This window comes from Salvelinus fontinalis, chromosome 5, assembly GCF_029448725.1.
Source record: "Salvelinus fontinalis isolate EN_2023a chromosome 5, ASM2944872v1, whole genome shotgun sequence".
NCBI lineage: Eukaryota > Metazoa > Chordata > Actinopteri > Salmoniformes > Salmonidae > Salvelinus > Salvelinus fontinalis.
Window position 1 is genome coordinate 39,790,003 of NC_074669.1, and position 22,107 is coordinate 39,812,109.

Consider the following 22,107-nt stretch of genomic DNA (forward strand, 5'->3'; position numbering starts at 1 on the left):
ACATTGGGAGGGATCTGAGACCATTCCTCCACACAGAATATTTCCAGATCCTTGATATCCTTCACCTGTGCTTATGGACTGCCCTCTTCAATATAAACCACAGGTTTTCAATGGGTTTCAAGTCCATAGACTGAGATGGCCATTGCAAAATGTTGATTTTGTGTTAAATTAACAAATTCTTTGTTGATTTTGATGTTGCTTGGGTTCATTGTCTTGCTGGAAGCCACTTATGGCCAAGTTCCAGCCTCCTGGCAGAGGCAACCAGGTCTTTAGCTAAAATGTCCTGGTACTTGGTAGAGTTCATGATCCCCGTAACATCAAAGATCCACCAGCATATTTTATAGCAGGTATGAGGTTATTTTCTGCATATGCATCCTTCTATCGAGACCAAACACCACTGGTGTGCGTGCCAAAGAGCTCTATTTTCATCTCATCTGACCATAGCACCCGGTTTCAATCCAAATAGCCTATTGGCATGGAGGTGTCATCTAATGTAGATTTGGAGACTTAGTGACCCCAAGACACGACCAAGTTCTGTAATTCTACAACTGTGGCCCTCAGACTTTTCTTTGCCTCCCAAACGATCTTCCTCACTGTACGTGGGGACAAGATACACGTAGGTCTTCTACCAGGTAAGTTTAACACTGTTCCAGTGGTTTAAAACTTCTTTGTTGTTTCCCTAATAGCGGTAAGTGGTATATTTGGTTTTCTGTCTTTTTCTGTACCAATTGGCTGATTTACAAAAGTCAACACCCATTTGTCTCTTTTCATTAGTGAGTTTTTTGCCTTTGCCGATGGTGATGGATGACAAATGGATTTTGCATGCATGTTACCTCATTTTTATACCCCAAGGAAAGCCATAAAAGGCTACAATACAGTTCGTTAAAGATGCACAATGCAGAAATCATTCCACCATTTTCTAGTTGCTAAAATTCTAATAGTTCACCTAATTTCAGTTTATGTGACAAAACAAGCAAGTATAGTGTTGAGAATCATCTAAACCGCTATGAAATATCCATTCCATAACCAAAATTATTACATTTTTAGCTGTTTGAAGCTGGTGTACAAAACCGAATGTAAAATACGCATAAACAAGGCTTAAGAACGGGAAGCATAAAAACAGGGCACATCGAACAGATCTCCTGCTTCTTCGACTTGCTTTCAATGAGAATGGCAGATCTATAACACACATTCCTATGTTAATTTGGTCAAGTTGCAGAAAAAGTTACATATTGCAGCTTTAAAGGGTGACTGCAGTTCTTGATTTGACCTCCTGTTTAAGACTTTGTGAATTAAGAAATGCTAGTGGCCAGGACTGAATTCAAACGTGAGTTGGTTTCAGGGTGTGGGTGTCTCTCCTGTGTGTTTGCAGGTGGTAAGAGTTAGCCTAATTATTTGCCAATTACATAGTGTAAGTCCTAAATGAATCATGAATAGTGATGAGGGATGTCATACCCCGAAAAATGCTAACATCCCCTGTTAATGTAATGGTGAGAGGTTAGCATGTATGACATTTGTCCGTTTGTAACTTTCTCACGCATTATTATTCACGATTCATTCAGGACTATGTGTAATCAAGGTAGCATCCACATTCATGTAGAAGTGTTTAGAAACATATTCTATTCTAATTTACAATAAAAGTGACTCCAAAATGACAAAATACATTAGTTACCATTAATTTCTATTGGGCACAAAATGATCTGAAACACAACCAAAAAAAAACAGCAAACGCATCCAACAAGTTTGTAGAGTAGGAATATGGGATAACAACAGCACGATTGTCACTGTCCCAATACTTTTGGAGCTCACTGTAGCTCAGTATTTGTATTATTTATATTATACAGTCTTTTTTGCTAAACTTTATCAATGGTGCCAATCAATTCAGATGTGTCTGTATATTCTATTTGTGGCTACCACTCTAAATTTTTAACAATCCCTCCCCTCCAGAACCCGCCAGGCATCATGAGTGTGCTGGATGATGTGTGTGCCACCATGCATGCCAAGGGTGAGGGGGCAGACGGCACCCTGCTCCAGAAGCTCTCGGCGGCGGTGGGCACACACGAACACTTCAACAGCTGGAACTCAGGCTTCGTCATCCACCACTATGCAGGCAAGGTGAGTACCAGGAGAAGACAAGAGTTGTAAACTCAAAACTGATTTAAGTAACACTTCATGTGGGTAGACATATGGGTAAGGTGTGAAGGTTGCTGTGAATTTTAAGACTTACATATAATGTATTATCTGTCACCTCAGGTCTCCTACGAAATAAACGGCTTCTGTGAGAGAAACCGGGATGTGCTTTTTACTGACCTTATTGAACTCATGCAGAGCAGCGAACAGTATGTATACCTCTATCTTTACCTGAACTGACACATCCCAGTAAGCAAAATGACGTTGAAAGACGTCTTTTAGACCTCTTTTCCAGACGTGGATGTCAGGTTCATTTTATGTGCTGAACGAATGGTGAAAATACATATTTTCTTCACGTCGATAATACAATTTATGGACATCGAAAATACATATTTTCCGGACGTCGAAAACACATATTTTCTGCACATCGAAAATACACATTTTCTGGTATTTTCCTGATGTTGAAATCAGGTGCATTTTAGGTGCTGAATGAAAGGTGAAAAGACGTATTTTCCGGACGTCAAAAATACATATTATACAGACGTTGAAAATACGTATTTTTTCAGTCATTGATTCTATGGCCAAATTTCTCAATGACATAAACATTATATCACATTATTAATTTTTCAAGCCTCTTAATATAGCCAACTGAAGAGCGCAACAGAATATTTATTATTGCTCCCTAGTGATGGGACGATTGATACCGGAGCTCCGACACTCCGATGCAGTTTTCGAAGCACTTCTGATTCGACACAACGTAGCGATGCTTGTAACAAAGTAACAACACCACCTGATGATGACGTTCCAAGCTTCAGGTGTTACACTACCATCCGACAGGTGTCGGAACTCAGAACTGAAGGTGCTGACCTTTGCTGGAAGCTTTTAGTTTTTATCTAGCTAGATATTTCATATTTGTGTTGTTTGTTCTATAACCTATTCATTTATACGCCACCGTGATATACAATAAGGCCGTAACAACAAAAAGACAACAGTCACACAGTGGCCGAATAAATTCAACTACACATACATTTGTTTAATCACAAAACCGGAGAGCAACATTTGTCCGGTCATGTCCACAAAGCAAGTATTGCATGTAACATACAGACAGAATATTACCTGCAGTACTGTCAAGCAAGTTAATGTTTTTGACAGTTTACTAAACAACTACTGATTTAGAACCACAGAGTTACCGCAAGTCAGCACAGAGACAACATGAGCACTGCCTCCGCTATTCCAGCACCATTTCAACTTAAACATTTAAATGTCATCAAATCAACAAGGCTTAGTTTAATGCATTGAAAACAAACTTAAAGATAACAAAACAATGTAGTCCCAATCAATGTTGCAAAATATCATGTGGCTGTCCATGGTACTGATTTCTGTGTGTGCGTGCTTGCTTGCGCAAGTGAAAAACAAAAAGTTGAAACCCAATGCCATCCTCCTCTCTTTCATGACTCTGCCATTCAGTACACTTTTAGTTTTTGTTTTCATAGGCTACCTAGCTAAAATGCTTGCAAGCCTAACTTAATATGAAATGCAATTCAATATGGTCCTCCATCTTGTCCCCACAGTGCCTTCATCCGCAGCCTCTTCCCTGAGAACCTCAACACAGACAAGAAGAGCAGGCCCACCACTGCTAGCTGTAAGATCAAGGTAACAGTCCCCACTCTACTACTGTACCAGAACTATGGTTCAGTGGCTGAGTGTAACAGCACTCCCAAAGATTTCAGCTTCATCAGTATGTGGTGGTACATCCATCCCTTATGTTCTCTCTGCAGAAACAAGCCAATGATCTGGTGAACACGTTGATGAAGTGCACCCCCCACTATATCCGATGTATCAAACCCAACGAGACTAAGAGACCCAAGGACTGGGAAGAGAGTCGGTGTGTCCCTATAACACCCCCTAACAGACATCATATACAATGGCAGAATATTTAGGGAATTCAGAAGAATTCAGGCGCTATAATGCTCAGGTTTGGAACATTAGAACATAGGGGATATTGAACCTGTGTGTGTGTGTGTTTGTGTGTGTGTGTGTGTGTGTGTGGGTGTGGGTGTGGGTGTGGGTGTGGGTGTGTGTGTGTGTGTGTGTGTGTGTGTGTGTGTGTGTGTGTGTGTGTGTGTGTATATATGAATGTATGTATGTATGTATTTAGGGCAAAGCACCAGGTGGAGTACCTTGGGCTGCGGGAGAATATCCGTGTACGTCGAGCCGGCTATGCCTACCGCAGAGTCTTCAATAAGTTCCTACAGAGGTGAGTCTTACTTACTCTTAGGTGTGTGTCGTTCAGTGTCTGCTGGGTGTCGTTCAGTGTCTGCTGGGTGTCCTCTCAGTGTGTGTGGGTGGATGGAGAGTCTACTGTATGCTCTACCCAGTACCTGACTCACTGTGTTTGGCCTACAGGTACGCCATCCTGACGGCAGAGACGTGGCCAAACTGGCGGGGGGGAGAGCAGCAGGGGGTTCTGCATCTCCTCCGCTCTGTCAACATGGACACAGACCAGTACCAGATGGGGCGCTCCAAGGTCTTCGTCAAGGCCCCAGAGTCGGTAGGGGCCCACATACTGTAGTTCTCCCTGGGAAAAGTTCTGTTTCTTTCATCTCAATGGGACTTCCCAGTTTAAGGGTGAATAAATTAACGACATTAAAAGGTGTGAGGTATTCATCTTTTACAATGCAAAATTGTTTATTTGATGTAAGCATTCCCTCTCTCCTCCGTCTCCTCTAGCTCTTCCTATTGGAGGAGATGCGGGAGAGGAAATTTGACACGTTCGCCAGGACCATCCAGAAGGCCTGGAGGAAGTACATCGCCAGGCGGAAATATGAACAGATGAGGGAAGATGGTGAGTGTGTCAATGATCCCGGAGAGGTGTGGGGATGGAACAAGAAAGAAAAATGATTATACATAAATTAATGTGAATATACAGCAATGAATATGCATTCCCAGGAACTCTCTCTCCCATGTTGTCCCCAGCTTCAGACATCCTGTACAACTCTAAGGAGCGGAGGAGGAACAGCATCAACAGGAACTTTGTAGGAGACTATCTGGGACTGGAGCAGAGGCCTGAGCTCAGACAGTTCCTGGCCAAGAGGGAGCGAGTCGACTTTGCAGACTCTGTCAACAAGTTTGACCGCAGGTTCAAGGTGAGCATACCACTTCCTCTACCACACTGTGGTGAGGAAAACCGAGCCAAGGCCGGGGTTAACAGCACAGCATGGGGTTGACTTCTTACTTCTTCCATTTCTACCCACTCACTCTCTTCTATTATCTCTCTCTCCAGTCCATCAAGAGGGACCTGATTCTGTCTCCCAAAGGCATCTACCTGATAGGCAGAGAGAAGGTGAAGAAGGGGCCAGAGAAGGGACAGATAAAGGAGGTGTTAAAACGGAAGCTGGAGTTTGAGAGTATCCACTCTATCTCTCTCAGGTAAAGCTTTTTTCTCACTGCTGAACTTAGAACAGCATGTAACAGTGCAGTGTGATGTCATCTCCAGGCAGTGTCAATGGGAGTTTTTGTGGTTAGTGTGGTTAATTGTAAAACAGGAACTGATAACACAGGATCTTTTAAAACTCTGCATTGTGCAATTATATCCCCCGCCTGTGTGGGTATGACACTTCCTCTACCAATGCCAATCCTGTAAAACTCTCCATTTATATATTTCTCTCCATTTATATATTTCTCCCTCTCCCTGTAGTATGAGACAGGATGATTTCTTCATCGTGCATGAGACTCAGTATGATAGTCTGCTGGAGTCCAACTTCAAAACTGAGTTCCTCAGCCTGCTCTGTAAGCGCTATGAAGAGGTGACCAAGAACAAGCTGTCTCTCTCCTTCAATGACAGGTAGGACTACACACATACTGGATAGCGAATCCTTGCTGTATGACTCCATGGTTTAGTGGATTGGATTAACTTTGGATAAAAGCATCTAGTAAAATCATCCGCTGTTGTGGCTCTCTGTAGGCTGGAGTTCCGGGTGAAGAAGGAGGGCTGGGGAGGAGGGGGCACCCGTGTTGTGGTGTTCCAGAGGGGACAGGGGGACCTGGCAGAGATCAAACCAGCTGGAAAGACCCTCACCATCACGGTGGGAGACGGCCTGCCCAAGACCTCCAGTGAGTAACAGGAAGAGAGAGAAGCACATGCAGAAGGAGAAAAGAGAGAGACATACTGTAGATACAGATGGACGTGTATATCTATAGAACACTCAGGCTAACTTGATGTATAACATATATTATTTTTCCTAATACGTCATCCTTTAAAACTCAACATGTTTATTTTGTCAGAGCCCACCAAGAAGGGAGCGCTACAGATCCGTGCAGGCGGCAGGAGTCAGCCTCCCAGTAGAGGTAAACTCATGAATCTGTTCAGACATGTTCCTACGTCATCAGCAATAATCAACCCATGAACATGGACTTGCAATCCTTACTATGAACTGTGTACCACCACCATGATAATTCTGTTGAGTTATTTGTGTATGAATGGATGTACTGTATGTCTGTCTTGTGTTTACCTTGTATCTCTGTTCCTCTTCTTTGACTAGGGTCCCAGAATGGTGCACCCAGAGGTAGAGGTGCTCCACCGCCCCAGCAGCACACCTACACCTCCCAGAAACAGAACCGCCCCCCCAGCGCCGTGCTCCCCAAACTGGGCTCCCAGAATCCCAGACGAGGCCCGGCTCAGACTCAGACTCAACAGGGGAACCTGGACTTCCTCAACGTACCTGACCAGGGCGTGTCTGGGTGAGCTGAATAAACTGAGCATACATTGGGCATTCACAAAAATATACTATCTGCAATGAAGGATAGAATTTGAGCTCTCATCTCTCTCCCTGTATATCTCATCCCTTTATACCTCTCTTCAGAATGCAGAGGAGGAGGAGTATCAGCAGCCAGCGGCCGCCCCCGGCCCCAATCAGCCGGTCCAAGGCCCAGCCCCGCCCCATGGACCCACGTTGCCGGGCGTTGTACCAGTACGCTGGCCAGGACACCGATGAGCTCAGCTTCGACGCCAATGATGTCATCGACCTGCTCAATGAAGGTAAGGTACACGTAGGGAGGCAATAGAATAGTATTCAATTGTTTATTTGTGAAAAAAGAAACTGTGTCCATTCTGAACAAAGGAATGGGGAAATTAAGAGGAGACTAGAGCACCTACTGAGGTGTTTGAAGCTTGCCACTAGTACACCACTGCTGTAATGCTTGGCACTAGTACATCAAATCAAATCAAATTTATTTATATAGCCCTTCGTACATCAGCTGATATCTCAAAGTGCTGTACAGAAACCCATCCTAAAACCCCAAACAGCAAGCAATGCAGGTGTAGAAGCAAGGTGGCTAAAACTCCCTAGAAAGGCCAAAACCTAGGAAGAAACCTAGAGAGGAACCAGGCTATGAGGGGTGGCCAGTCCTCTTCTGGCTGTGCCGGGTGGAGATTATAACAGAACATGGCCAAGATGTTCAAATGTTCATAAATTACCAGCATGGTCAAATAATAATAATCACAGGAGTTGTCGAGGGTGCAGCACCTCAGGAGTAAATGTCAGTTGGCTTTTCATAGCCAACAGTACCTCTACCGCTCCTGCGGTCTCTAGAGAGTTGAAAACAGCAGGTCTGGGACAGGTAGCACGTCCGGTGAACAGGTCCGGGTTCCATAGCCGCAGGCAGAACAGTTGAAACTGGAGCAGCAGCACGGCCAGGTGGACTGGGGACAGCAAGGAGTCATCATGTCAGGTCATCCTGAGGCATGGTCCTAGGGCACAGGTCCTCCGAGATAGAGAAAGAAAGAGAGAAAGAAAGAAAGAATTAGAGAAAGCATACTTAAATTCACACAGGACACCGGATAAGACAGAAGTACTCCGGATATAACAAACTGACCCAACCCCCCGACACAAACTAATGCAGCATAAATACTGGAGGCTAAGACAGGAGGGGTCAGGAGACACTGTGGCCCCATCCGATGATACCCCCGGACAGGGCCAAACAGGAAGGATATAACCCCACCCACTTTGCCAAGGCACAGCCCCCACACCACTAGAGGGATATCTTCAACCACCAACTTACCATACTGAGACAAGGCCGAGTATAGCCCACAAAGATCTCCGCCACGGCACAACCCAAGGGGGGGGCGTCAACCCAGACAGGAAGATCACGTCAGTGACTCAACCCACTCAAGTGACGCACCCCTCCTAGGGACGGCATGAAAGAGCACCAGTAAGCCAGTGACTCAGCCCCTGTAATAGGGTTAGAGGCAGAGAATCCCAGTGGAGAGAGGGGAACCGGCCAGGCAGAGACAGCAAGGGCGGTTCGTTGCTCCAGAGCCTTTCCGTTCACCTTCACACTCCTGGGCCAGACTACACTCAATCATAGGACCTACTGAAGAGATGAGTCTTCAATAAAGACTTAAAGGTTGAGACCGAGTCTGCGTCTCTCACATGGGTAGGCAGACCATTTCATAAAAATGGAGATCTATAGGAGAAAGCCCTGCCTCCAGCTGTTTGCTTAGAAATTCTAGGGACAATTAGGAGGCCTGCGTCTTGTGACCGTAGCGTACGTGTAGGTATGTACGGCACGACCAACTCGGAAAGATAGGTAGGAGCAAGCCCATGTAACGCTTTGTAGGTTAACAGTAAAACCTTGAAATCAGCCCTTGCCTTAACAGGAAGCCAGTGTAGGGAGGCTAGCACTGGAGTAATTTGATCACATTTTTTGGTTCTAGTCAGGATTCTAGCAGCCGTATTTAGCACTAACTGAAGTTTATTTAGTGCTTTATCCGGGTAGCCGGAAAGTAGAGCATTGCAGTAGTCTAACCTAGAAGTAACAAAAGCATGGATAAATTTTTCTGCATAATTTTTGGACAGAACATTTCTGATTTTTGCAATGTTACGTAGATGGAAAAAAGCTGTCCTTGAAACAGTAATGCGTGGCACTAGTACACCACTGCAGTCTTGATATGTTCGTCAAAAGAGAGATCAGGGTCCAGAGTAACGCCGAGGTCCTTCACAGTTTTATTTGAGACGACGTTACAACCATCAAGATTAATTGTCAGATTTAACAGAAGATCTCTTTGTTTCTTGGGACCTAGAACAAGCATCTCTGTTTTGTCCGAGTTTAAAAGTAAAAAGTTTTCAGCCATCCACTTCCTTATGTCTGAAACACATAACACACCACTGCTGTAATGTTTGGCACTAGTACACCACTGCTGTAATGTTTGGCACTAGTACACCACTGCTGTAATGTTTGGCACTAGTATACCACTGCTGTAATGCTTGGCACTAGTACACCACTGCTGTAATGTGTGGCACTAGTACACCACTGCTGTAATGTTTGGCACTAGTACACCACTGCTGTAATGCTTGTTACTAGTACACCACTGCTGTAATGTTTGGCACTAGTACACCACTGCTGTAATGCTTGGCACTAGTACACAACTGCTGTAATGCTTGTTACTAGTACACCACTGCTGTAATGCTTGGCACTAGAACACCACTGCTGTAATGTGTGGCACGAGTACAGCACTGCTGTAATGCTTGGCACTAGAACACCACTGCTGTAATGCTTGGCACTAGTACACCACTGCTGTAATGTGTGGCACGAGTACAGCACTGCTGTAATGCTTGGCACTAGTACACCACTGCTGTAATGTTTGGCACTAGTACACCACTGCTGTAATGTTTGGCACTAGTACACCACTGCTGTAATGCTTGGCACTAGTACACCACTGCTGTAATGATTGGCACTAGTACACCACTGCTGTAATGCTTGGCACTAGTGCACCACTGCTGTAATGTTTGGCACTAGTACACCACTGCTGTAATGTTTGGCACTAGTACACCACTGCTGTAATGTTTGGCACTAGTACACCACTGCTGTAATGCTTGGCACTAGTACACCACTGCTGTAATGTTTGGCACTAGTACACCACTGCTGTAATGTTTGGCACTAGTACACCACTGCTGTAATGTTTGGCACTAGTACACCACTGCTGTAATGCTTGGCACTAGTACACAACTGCTGTAATGATTGGCACTAGTACACCACTGCTGTAATGCTTCGCACTAGTACACCACTGCTGTAATGCTTCGCACTAGTACACCACTGCTGTAATGTTTGGCACTAGTACACCACTGCTGTAATGCTTGGCTCTAGTACACCACTGCTGTAATGCTTGGCTCTAGTACACCACTGCTGTAATGCGTGGCACTAGTACACCACTGCTGTAATGCGTGGCACCAGTACACCACTGCTGTAATGCGTGTTAATTGTACACCACTGCTGTAATGTTTGGCACTAGTACACCACTGCTGTAATGTTTGGCACTAGTACACCACTGCTGTAATGTTTGGCACTAGAACACCACTGCTGTGATGTTTGGCACTAGTACACCACTGCTGTAATGTTTGGCACTAGTACACCACTGCTGTAATGCTTGGCACTAGTACACCACTGCTGTAATGCGTGGCACTAGTACACCACTGCTGTAATGTTTGGCACTAGTTCACCACTGCTGTAATGTTTGGCACTAGTACACCACTGCTGTAATGCGTGGCACCAGTACACCACTGCTGTAATGCTTGTTACTTGTACACCACTGCTGTAATGTTTAGCACTAGTACACCACTGCTGTAATGCGTGGCACCAGTACACCACTGCTGTAATGCTTGTTACTTGTACACCACTGCTGTAATGTTTGGCACTAGTACACCACTGCTGTAATGTTTGGCACTAGTACACCACTGCTGTCATGTTTGGCACTAGTACACCACTGCTGTAATGTTTGGCACTAGTACACCACTGCTGTAATGTTTGGCACTAGTACACCACTGCTGTAATGTTTGGCACTAGTACACCACTGCTGTAATGTTTGGCACTAGTACACCACTGCTGTAATGTGTGGCACTAGTACACCACTGCTGTAATGCTTGTTACTTGTACACCACTGCTGCAATGTTTGGCACTAGAACACCACTGCTGTAATGTTTGGCACTAGTACACCACTGCTGTAATGTTTGGCACTAGTACACCACTGCTGTAATGCTTGGCACTAGTACACCACTGCTGTAATGTTTGGCACTAGTACACCACTGCTGTAATGCTTGGCACTAGTACACCACTGCTGTAATGTTTGGCACTAGAACACCACTGCTGTAATGTTTGGCACTAGTACACCACTGCTGTAATGTTTGGCACTAGTACACCACTGCTGTAATGCTTGGCACTAGTACACCACTGCTGTAATGTTTGGCACTAGTACACCACTGCTGTAATGCTTGGCACTAGTACACCACTGCTGTAATTTTTGGCACTAGTACACCACTGCTGTAATGCGTGGCACTAGTACACCACTGCTGTAATGTTTGGCACTAGAACACCACAGCTGTAATGTTTGGCACTAGTACACCACTGCTGTAATGCTTGGCACTAGAACACCACTCCTGTAATGTTTGGCACTAGTACACCACTGCTGTAATGTTTGGCACTAGTACACCACTGCTGTAATGCGTGGCACTAGTACACCACTGCTGTAATGATTGGCACTAGTACACCACTGCTGTAATGTTTGGCACTAGAACACCACTGCTGTAATGTTTGGCACTAGTACACCACTGCTGTAATGTTTGGCACTAGTACACCACTGCTGTAATGTTTGGCACTAGTACACCACTGCTGTAATGCGTGGCACTAGTACACCACTGCTGTAATGCGTGGCACTAGTACACCACTGCTGTAATGCGTGGCACTAGTACACCACTGCTGTAATGCGTGGCACTAGTACACCACTGCTGTAATGCGTGGCACTAGTACACCACTGCTGTAATGCATGGCACTAGTACACCACTGCTGTAATGTTTGGCACTAGTACACCACTGCTGTAATGCGTGGCACTAGTACACCACTGCTGTAATGCGTGGCACTAGTACACCACTGCTGTAATGCATGGCACTAGTACACCACTGCTGTAATGCGTGGCACTAGTACACCACTGCTGTAATGCTTGTTACTTGTACACCACTGCTGTAATGCTTGGCACTAGAACACCACTGCTGTAATGTTTGGCACTAGTACACCACTGCTGTAATGCGTGGCACTAGTACACCACTGCTGTAATGCGTGGCACTAGTACACCACTGCTGTAATGCGTGGCACTAGTACACCACTGCTGTAATGCGTGGCACTAGTACACCACTGCTGTAATGCGTGGCACTAGTACACCACTGCTGTAATGCTTGTTACTTGTACACCACTGCTGTAATGCTTGGCACTAGAACACCACTGCTGTAATGTTTGGCACTAGTACACCACTGCTGTAATGCTTGGCACTAGTACACCACTGCTGTAATGTTTGGCACTAGTACACCACTGCTGTAATGTTTGGCACTAGTACACCACTGCTGTAATGTTTGGCACTAGAACACCACTGCTGTAATGTTTGGCACTAGTACACCACTGCTGTAATGTTTGGCACTAGTACACCACTGCTGTAATGTTTGGCACTAGTACACCACTGCTGTAATGCTTGGCACTAGAACACCACTGCTGTAATGCTTGGCACTAGAACACCACTCCTGTAATGTTTGGCACTAGTACACCACTGCTGTAATGCGTGGCACTAGTACACCACTGCTGTAATGTTTGGCACTATTACACCACTGCTGTAATGCGTGGCACTAGTACACCACTGCTGTAATGTTTGGCACTAGTACACCACTGCTGTAATGCGTGGCACTAGTACACCACTGCTGTAATGTTTGGCACTAGTACACCACTGCTGTAATGCTTGGCACTAGTACACCACTGCTGTAATGCTTGGCACTAGTACACCACTGCTGTAATGCTTGGCACTAGAACACCACTGCTGTAATGTTTGGCACTAGTACACCACTGCTGTATTGCGTGGCACTAGTACACCACTGCTGTAATGTTTGGCACTAGAACACCACTGCTGTAATGTTTGGCACTAGTACACCACTGCTGTAATGTTTGGCACTAGTACACCACTGCTGTAATGTTTGGCACTAGTACACCACTGCTGTAATGTTTGGCACTAGTACACCACTGCTGTAATGTTTGGCACTAGTACACCACTGCTGTAATGTTTGGCACTAGAACACCACTGCTGTAATGCTTGGCACTAGAACACCACTGCTGTAATGTTTGGCACTAGTACACCACTGCTGTAATGTTTGGCACTAGTACACCACTGCTGTATTGCGTGGCACTAGAACACCACTGCTGTAATGTTTGGCACTAGTACACCACTGCTGTATTGCGTGGCACTAGAACACCACTGCTGTAATGTTTGGCACTAGAACACCACTGCTGTAATGCTTGGCACTAGAACACCACTGCTGTAATGCTTGGCACTAGAACACCACTGCTGTAATGTTTGGCACTAGAACACCACTGCTGTAATGCTTGGCACTAGTACACCACTGCTGTAATGTTTGGCACTAGAACACCACTGCTGTAATGTTTGGCACTAGAACACCACTGCTGTAATGTTTGGCACTAGTACACCACTGCTGTAATGTTTGGCACTAGAACACCACTGCTGTAATGCTTGGCACTAGAACACCACTGCTGTAATGTTTGGCACTAGAACACCACTGCTGTAATGTTTGGCACTAGAACACCACTGCTGTAATGTTTGGCACTAGTACACCACTGCTGTAATGTTTGGCACTAGTACACCACTGCTGTAATGTTTGGCACTAGTACACCACTGCTGTAATGTTTGGCACTAGAACACCACTGCTGTAATGTTTGGCACTAGTACACCACTGCTGTAATGTTTGGCACTAGTACACCACTGCTGTATTGCGTGGCACTAGTACACCACTGCTGTAATGTTTGGCACTAGAACACCACTGCTGTAATGTTTGGCACTAGTACACCACTGCTGTAATGTTTGGCACTAGTACACCACTGCTGTAATGTTTGGCACTAGTACACCACTGCTGTAATGTTTGGCACTAGAACACCACTGCTGTAATGCTTGGCACTAGAACACCACTGCTGTAATGCTTGGCACTAGTACACCACTGCTGTAATGTTTAGCACTAGTACACCACTCCTGTAATGCTTGGCACTAGAACACCACTCCTGTAATGTTTGGCACTAGTACACCACTGCTGTAATGTTTGGCACTAGTACACCACTGCTGTAATGTTTGGCACTAGTACACCACTGCTGTAATGTTTGGCACTAGTACACCACTACTGTAATGTTTGGCACTAGTACACCACTGCTGTAATGTTTGGCACTAGTACACCACTGCTGTAATGTTTGGCACTAGTACACCACTGCTGTAATGCTTGGCACTAGTACACCACTGCTTTAATGTTTGGCACTAGTACACCACTGCTGTAATGTTTGGCACTAGTACACCACTGCTGTAATGCTTGGCACTAGTACACCACTGCTGTAATGTTTGGCACTAGAACACCATTGCTGAAAAGTTACCTTTCCCTTGCAGATGCATCAGGCTGGTGGAGGGGCAGGTTTCGTGGCAAGGAGGGACTCTTCCCTGGGAACTATGTGGAGAAAATCTGATGACTGCCTGTCCCGTGGCCAAAAAGCTGAATGACATAACGATCCACTGTAAAGCAATGGTGAATTGCATGTGAGCCAAACAGTAATATCTGATTCACAAGCGTTTCAACAGGATCGTCATGTTGACACCAGTTCTTTGTATTATCTGCACAACAATATCAGTACAGAGAAAGAAACATGTTGAAAAGCTTTCTGAAACAGAAGACTATGCCTTTTTATTTTTCATTTGTGTTATATTGTCAGCCATAACTGATTTAACTGGGCCTTATTCCAGTTTCACAGAAGAGGACTTTGATGCAAAGCTTGAGGTGCTAACGCAAAAGAAGATGCAATGATTTTATGCACATAAAAAATTGCTTTGTGATATCAAATGTAGGGGCATCAAGTGTTGATTAAAAATCATCCCAAAAGTCCATGTTTTCTATTCAAGTAAATACTACCTGTAAGCAACCAGTAGGAGGTACTGTTGCACCATTTCCATGTCTTCAATTCTTGCAAATGCTCTGAAAATGAAAGGTTGACTGATGTATGATAATATACATGGTTGTTTGGTGTTATAAGCTTCTTTCTGCTATGTTGGATTCATTACAAAACTAGTTTATGGACTTATTTTATAACTGTTGTAAAATAACTTCCCATTGAAATTAACAAATTAACAGAGAATTTATATTTTTTGCCCAGTGACAGTGGTCACAATAAAGAAATATTTTCTATAAACCCAAATGATTGATACACTGTTTGCATCGTCATTGGCATCATGTGTAACTAAATTAAACTTGATGCTTAAAGACCACCTCATTCTTACATCATGTTAGCGATGTGTGATGAACCCTAGAATGGATCCTTGTTCGAAGTGTCGTAACCCTGTATGAATGCTGTCTTCATTATGGCTATGAATGATGTGTCACCTGGAATTGGTAGCCTAATGATTCCTACAGGTGGTTGTGAATGACAGGTGGACAAAAGAGAGTGCAGCGCAGCAGATTATTCTCCAGCTGGGAACACTGGTCCAGCAGGTGAGCCGTGAATACAACTCGGAACTTCACGTGTTCAAAATTGAAATGCTAATCATTTACAATGGTCAATGTGTGGCTGCAGGTTTATACTATTCATTGGAGCAGTTACTGAAGCATGCAGCAAGTATGTTTTATAAAAACATGCCTTGACGATAAAACTACATGTTCTGTTATGAGCAGACTACATACTTCATGAATACAGCCATACAAATAGCTATGGGGTGCATGTTAAAAACCTCTTAAGGATCCATCCCTTTTTTTCAATTTGAAAGGAAACACTTTGAAGTTTGTGGAAATGTGAAATTAATGTAGGAGAATATAACACATTAGATCTGGTAAAAGATAATACAAAGAAAAAAACATTTTTGTTTTTTTGTATTTTTTCTGTACCATCATCTTTGAAACGCAAGAAACACCATAATGTATTATTCCAGCCCAGGCGCAATTTAGATGTTTGCCACTAGATGACAGCAGTGTATGTTTTAGGCTGATCCAATGAACCATTGCATTTCTGTTCAAAATATTGTATCAAGACTGCCCAAATGTGCCTAAATGGTTTATTAATAACTTTTCAAGTTCATAACTGTGCACTCTCCTCAAACAATAGCATGGTATTATTTCACTGTAATAGCTACTGTAAATTGGACAGTTCAGTTAGATTATCAAGAGTTTAAGCTTTCTGCCAATATCTGATAAGTCTATGTCCTGGGAAATGTTATTGTTACTTACAACCTCATGCTAATCACATTAGCCTACGTTAGTACCTGTGGAGACAGGCACAATAGCCAGACTGTGTTGATGCTGAGCATGATCCCCTGTTTATTCTGATGATCCACAAACAGACTAGTAGCGCTGGTCTCAACTATGACCTCATTCCATGGAGCTTTACATCACTGACCCGACTTCTTAACATGAAAATACAACTGTATGATTGTCTGGGCTCTTTGGCCCTCATCTTGCTTCAAACTAGCATTGGCCTAGATTACTTTTTTAATGAATGGCAATATGTTTTTTAAATGGGATAAAACATGCAGTCCATCAATATTGACGTAATGACGTGCTTTTATAAGAGTAGGGAATAAGCCAGTCAAGACATTCATAATAGGAAAAACCCTATTGAGAACCATTATACAGGTGTCCGTGCTGCTGACTGAGCTACACTGCTCAAAAAAATAAAGGGAACACTTAAACAACACAATGTAACTCCAAGTCAATCACACTTCTGTGAAATCAAACTGTCCACTTAGGAAGCAACACTGATTGACAATAAATTTCACATGCTGTTGTGCAAATGGAATAGACAAAAGGTGGAAATTATAAGCAATTAGCAAGACACCCCCAATAAAGGAGTGGTTCTGCAGGTGGTGACCACAGACCACTTCTCAGTTCCTATGCTTTCTGGCTGATGTTTTGGTCACTTTTGAATGCTGGCGGTGCTTAGTAGAATTTCAAACTATGCCCAATAAGGAATGACTTAATGCTTTAATATTGTAGGTTTTAGTTAAAAATCTTTTTTTATCACAGCGTGTTGCCTGTTGCGAAGTTTGGATATCAGGTTTTACGTTCATGAGTAAAGCTTACCCATGCGCATTTGGTTTCCATTCAACTTAAAGCCTAAATTGAACTGACAGGTTGTAATATAACAATGGCACCGGGAATGTGTCAATTTAACAATAGTATTTCTTGCCAGACCAGGGCGTGAAGTCACAGTCAAGACTAGTGCAACTGGATCGGGAGAATTTTGTCCCCTATTAAAATCCACATGCCACTTGGAGAAGAAAGTAGTTGTGTTTGGATTACAAAATTGGAGGTAAGCTCTATATCGATTTTATCTAGTCATCTGAGATGGTGGTCATATACAATTCCATATAAACACGTGCTGTTTTGTTGTCAGTATAATGTATAACCACAGGTGACAGGTGTTTTGATGATGACAATTTCATGATTTATGACTTGTATTATTGAGTCTGTCGATGCAAGGTCTTTTGCAACCTACTTGCATACATGGTGATAAGATATTTGCTTTGGGTCAAAGCTAACTGTGGAGCATCACATGATTGCAGTATGGATGGTTGAAGCAGAACAGTGTGCATTGACAGTCCTTCCTACTCTGTTTGTCATCTATTTATAATATAATCTTTGAACAACAATAGCTCATATAATTTATCTTTATTATAATTGGATTGTGACATTCAGAACAACAACAGCAACACGGAACCATCCATTTTGGTGACTGTGGTTTAAGAAGCCCATGACAAGACACCTACACCTGGATATTTGCTTATCTTTTCAACGGGGGACAAACAGACAACAGACATTTCACTTGAGCCAGTCCCTGTTATGGATTCTTCAAAAAGTGGATGAGCATGTGGAGTCTTTGAAAAAGGCTACTTCCACATTGTTAGTCACACTGTGTTGTATGCTGGAAACTCTGAAAGTAACAGAAAATAATGGCCTGAATGGTCTTCCTCTATTCTTTCTTTCTCCCCCTCAGGGTTCTAGTCTAGTGAGAAGATGATGTGTTCTCCTATGAAAGCTCAGATTTGGACTGGTGTGAGGCGAACTACAGGCACTCTGAAGTACACTGTAAGTGAACATGATTTATTTCTTACAATATCCAGCTGAGATATACACCTCTGTGCTTACTGTGCCTTTTTAAAACTCCATTGCTGTGCACTTGTCTAATGTATTGTTGTATTTTATTTGTTTGCGGAGGACCATCTTTTATGGCCACAATGATGATAGATGTAGTGGACAGGTGCATCACTCACTGCAATACATTGTGAATCCCTCTTTTAGAACACTCCTTTCTGTTTCTCCAGATGAGCAGTCTGTTCTTCTTTGTGATCTCCCCCATCATGCTGTACCTGCTGCACCCCTACGCCAGGGAGAGGAACCTGGCTGTACACCTGGTCTGGATCATGATGATCTTTCTGGGTGTGTCCACTCTTCTCTCCAAACATCAGAACAACCTTCATTAAGTTATAACTCCACTCCCAAGGTGCCCTCATCGGTCTGCTTTAGATACTGGGTAGGGCCGGGGCTAGGGGCCATTTAGGAACTGGGCATCAATGTGTGTCCCCTCCCTACAGGTCTCTTCTCTGCCTACTTCCACATGACTCTGAGCTTCATGGGCCAGATGCTGGATGAGCAGTCCATCCTGTTGGTGCTGGGGCTCTGCTACGCCCTCTGGTTCTCACGCAGGGTATTCCCATGCTTCATCAATGACAGGTTGGCCACCATAACACCTGCTCAAGGCTTCTGCAGCCAAAACATTATCTGTGAATACTGGAAGTAGCATATACCGTGTTTCACCTTCCTGTCTCTATTCAATGTAACCATGGGGCAGCGTCCATGTGTGTTTAGATCTCCCTGCTACAGGATCATGCGGTTGTTCTCTCTATAGGGAACAAACGGCAATACGTACTGTAGGCTGTTAATAAGGCAGGAGACAATGACAGCATCTTTTTACAGGGCACGCCAGGTTGAAACAGAAGCCATGCTAAGCCAGGAGCCTGACAACCAGGCCAGGAGCAGCCTGCAGTATGCTATATTCACCAGCCAGTCGGAGAGAGGGGCTTCCTAGCTTTCTGAATGAGTCTCCCATTAACACTGTGTTAATATTAAAGTAAAGGGTGGGAAAAGATTAATGCAATATTAATGAGTGTGTGAACATAATCCCAATTGAACTTTGAAAAGGGTCCACCCTGTGCTCCTTTGTCAAACCCACTGCCAACGCCTACGTCCTCAACTGCCTTGCCCTCTACATCACCTACTCATTGGGTCTGGAGATGAGGATGTAAGGCAATACCTCTCATTATTGTACTGTACATTACTGTCCAGTGCACATTCTATCACTCCATCAGTTCACTGTCTGATAACTGCTTTCTGTTCCTCTCTCGCTCATTCTCTCACTCTCTCTGTGTTTATCGCTCTGCTTTATTCTCCCCACTCACAGCTGTACTGACCAATAGGTGCTACGGTTATGCTGGTCTGGTGTTGGCCTGTGGGGGATGGCAATCATCTACTGGATCAGTGACTGTTTCAGATGCATCCTCTGGCAAAAGCTCAACTTCTGCTACCTGTATGGCATCTGGTAAAAGTAGGGGATAGGATGTGAACAGAAGTTAGATATAATATTCTCTCTTTGATGTTGTGAATAATCATCAACAGACTGACATGTGTCTATTCACCCTCTAGGCACATTCTGATTGTGATCGCTGTAGCCTACGCAAGCACCCTGATAGCCTACTTGGATGCCAACTATGAGATACCTTACTCCCTGCCAGGCCTTCAGTACTGGCCCAGTGACAACTGTGTCCTGGGCTTGCCTTATATCGTCCTGAAAGGAACCATCAAGACTCAGAAAAGATGTTAGAGAACGTTCAACTTCTCCAAGAGACAACTTGATGGCTTTGGTGATGAAATGTGCTATGTAGTGGCGTGCAAGGAAAAGTGTCAAATGCAGTGCCTTTCTTTTTACTTAGCAGTGACTCCGTTTTGAGAAATGGTTGCAATTCATAAGATTGCTCCTTATTTGATATATCAGAATCAATGCCACTCAGGTCATCAACTTCGATGTTTGCATATTCTGTTTGGTTTGCACTTGTTAAGGAATTAAACAAGAGTTAATGTGTGTATGTTTTTCTATGCATTTTGTGTGAATTGATCAATGCACTCATCTGTTATTTGCATCCATATATGCATGGATATTCTCTGCACATCATGTTTTATAAAACAATTTTGTATATATCTGTGTTTTGGTATAATAATGTGATTGTCTTTGTAGTGATGAGAATGGAGATTATTTCAACCCCAAAAATACAGCTTTGATTAGATGTAGGGCTGAATCACAACCACACTATTTTAGGGGTAAAGGGCTTGTAGAGTGTGTTTATATAACCTACAACTTTACATTTGTCATCCTTTTCAGGGATAATATCATATTATGTGTGATCTGAACTAAACTAAGTTTAAGACATTTTATACAACCACATAAATGTTTGTCTTGGTTCAGAGATCTTAAGATGTATTAATTTAAGTATTGGTTATCTCTCTCAGGTTTCTCAAAGTATTTTATGATGTTATTACAGAAAATGTAAGGACCATCTCAAGGTTTGTTATGTGTGGGATTCTACATCTATGAGATCAATTAAATGTGTATATGAATAAGATTAACAGTTACTGAGTTAAATGCATTGATGAATTTGAGACGTTTCTAAATATACTGAAAAAATATATAAACCTAACATGTAAAGTGTTGGTTCCATATTTCATGAACTTAAATAAAAGAGCCCATAAATGTTTCCACATGCACAAAAAGTTTATTTCTCTCACATTTTGTGCACAAATTTGTTAACATCCCTGTTAAGGAGAATTTCTCCTTTGCTAAAATAATCCATCCACCTGACAGGTGTGGCATATCAAGAAGCTGATTAAACAGCATGACCATTACTCAGGTGCACCTTGTGCTGGGGACAATAAAAGGCCACTCTAAAATATGCAGTTTTGTCACACAACACAGTGCCACAGACATCTCAAGTTTTGAGGGAGCTTGCAATTGGCATGCCGACTACAGGAATGTTCTCCAGAGCTGTTGCCAGATAATTTAATGTTAATTTCTCCACCATGAGCCACCAATGTCATTTTTGAGAACTTGGCAGTAAGTCCAACCGACTTCACAACCACAGACGACATGTAACCAGGCCAGCCCAGGGCATCCACATGCGTCTTCTTCACCTGCGGGATCGTCTGAGACCAGGGCCCGGACAGCCGATGAAACTGAGGAGTATTTCTGTCTGTTATAAAGCCCTTTTGTGGGGAAAAACTTATTCTGATTGGCTGGGCCTGGCTCCCCTGCCCAGTCAAGTGAAATGTATAGATTAGGGCCGAATTAATTTATTTCAATTGACTGATTTCCTTATATGAATTGGAACTCAGGATGGTGTTTTGAACAATCTATTGAGCATTAGACATAATGCAAAGAAATTAATCTAGTAGGTTGAAACCTTTTATATTTTTGCTACCTCTACAGAGTTTTGTTTCAGGATCATTACTAAAAGAACAAATATCTGGAAAATGAAAACCCACCAGAAATCCCCCCGAAAGAAAATAAATAGAGTATGAACTAGAAACGTAAAATAATTTGGTACATTGTAGACATTTTTTCAAAGCCATATTCCTACCTGAAAGATACAGTAGATTTCTGACACAAAGAAATTGGGGCAAGAACATGATACATGTCACCGTTAACTGTCAGCAGCAATAGTGACATCTAGTGTACAGATTATAATATGTATTTATTCATTTTTTAAGCCCCTGTAAAGTTGTAAATATGTAACAACCATTGACTTTATGTATGACTTACATATTGGGTAACAACAACCCTTATGAATGATCTATGTGTGTGTGT

The 22,107-nt window shown here is 43.3% G+C and overlaps 2 protein-coding genes across 2 annotated transcripts in view; both read left to right on the forward strand.

The window, feature by feature from the left end:
• The window catches only part of LOC129855577 (unconventional myosin-If-like), a 34,928-nt gene extending 19,839 nt beyond the window's left edge, over nt 1–15,089 (forward strand). The window contains exons 14-28 of the mRNA XM_055923387.1: nt 1,948–2,115; nt 2,254–2,339; nt 3,702–3,783; nt 3,909–4,015; nt 4,289–4,387; nt 4,537–4,681; nt 4,861–4,975; nt 5,107–5,276; nt 5,414–5,559; nt 5,828–5,974; nt 6,095–6,243; nt 6,415–6,477; nt 6,672–6,870; nt 6,993–7,168; nt 14,603–15,089. Coding sequence (XP_055779362.1) covers nt 1,948–2,115; nt 2,254–2,339; nt 3,702–3,783; nt 3,909–4,015; nt 4,289–4,387; nt 4,537–4,681; nt 4,861–4,975; nt 5,107–5,276; nt 5,414–5,559; nt 5,828–5,974; nt 6,095–6,243; nt 6,415–6,477; nt 6,672–6,870; nt 6,993–7,168; nt 14,603–14,679 — 1,929 coding nt within the window. The 3' untranslated portion in view covers nt 14,680–15,089. The remainder of the gene's footprint in view (nt 1–1,947; nt 2,116–2,253; nt 2,340–3,701; nt 3,784–3,908; nt 4,016–4,288; nt 4,388–4,536; nt 4,682–4,860; nt 4,976–5,106; nt 5,277–5,413; nt 5,560–5,827; nt 5,975–6,094; nt 6,244–6,414; nt 6,478–6,671; nt 6,871–6,992; nt 7,169–14,602) is intronic.
• Nucleotides 15,090–17,261: 2,172 nt separating this feature from the next.
• LOC129856088 (alkaline ceramidase 1-like) lies at nt 17,262–20,987 on the forward strand. Its single transcript, XM_055924208.1, has 7 exons — nt 17,262–17,265; nt 18,210–18,281; nt 18,317–18,333; nt 18,518–18,632; nt 18,788–18,976; nt 19,395–19,494; nt 19,869–20,987. The coding sequence occupies exons 1-7, from the start codon at nt 17,262–17,264 to the stop codon at nt 20,071–20,073; spliced, it is 702 nt and encodes a 233-aa protein (XP_055780183.1). The 3' UTR covers nt 20,074–20,987.
• Nucleotides 20,988–22,107: the final 1,120 nt, after the last annotated feature.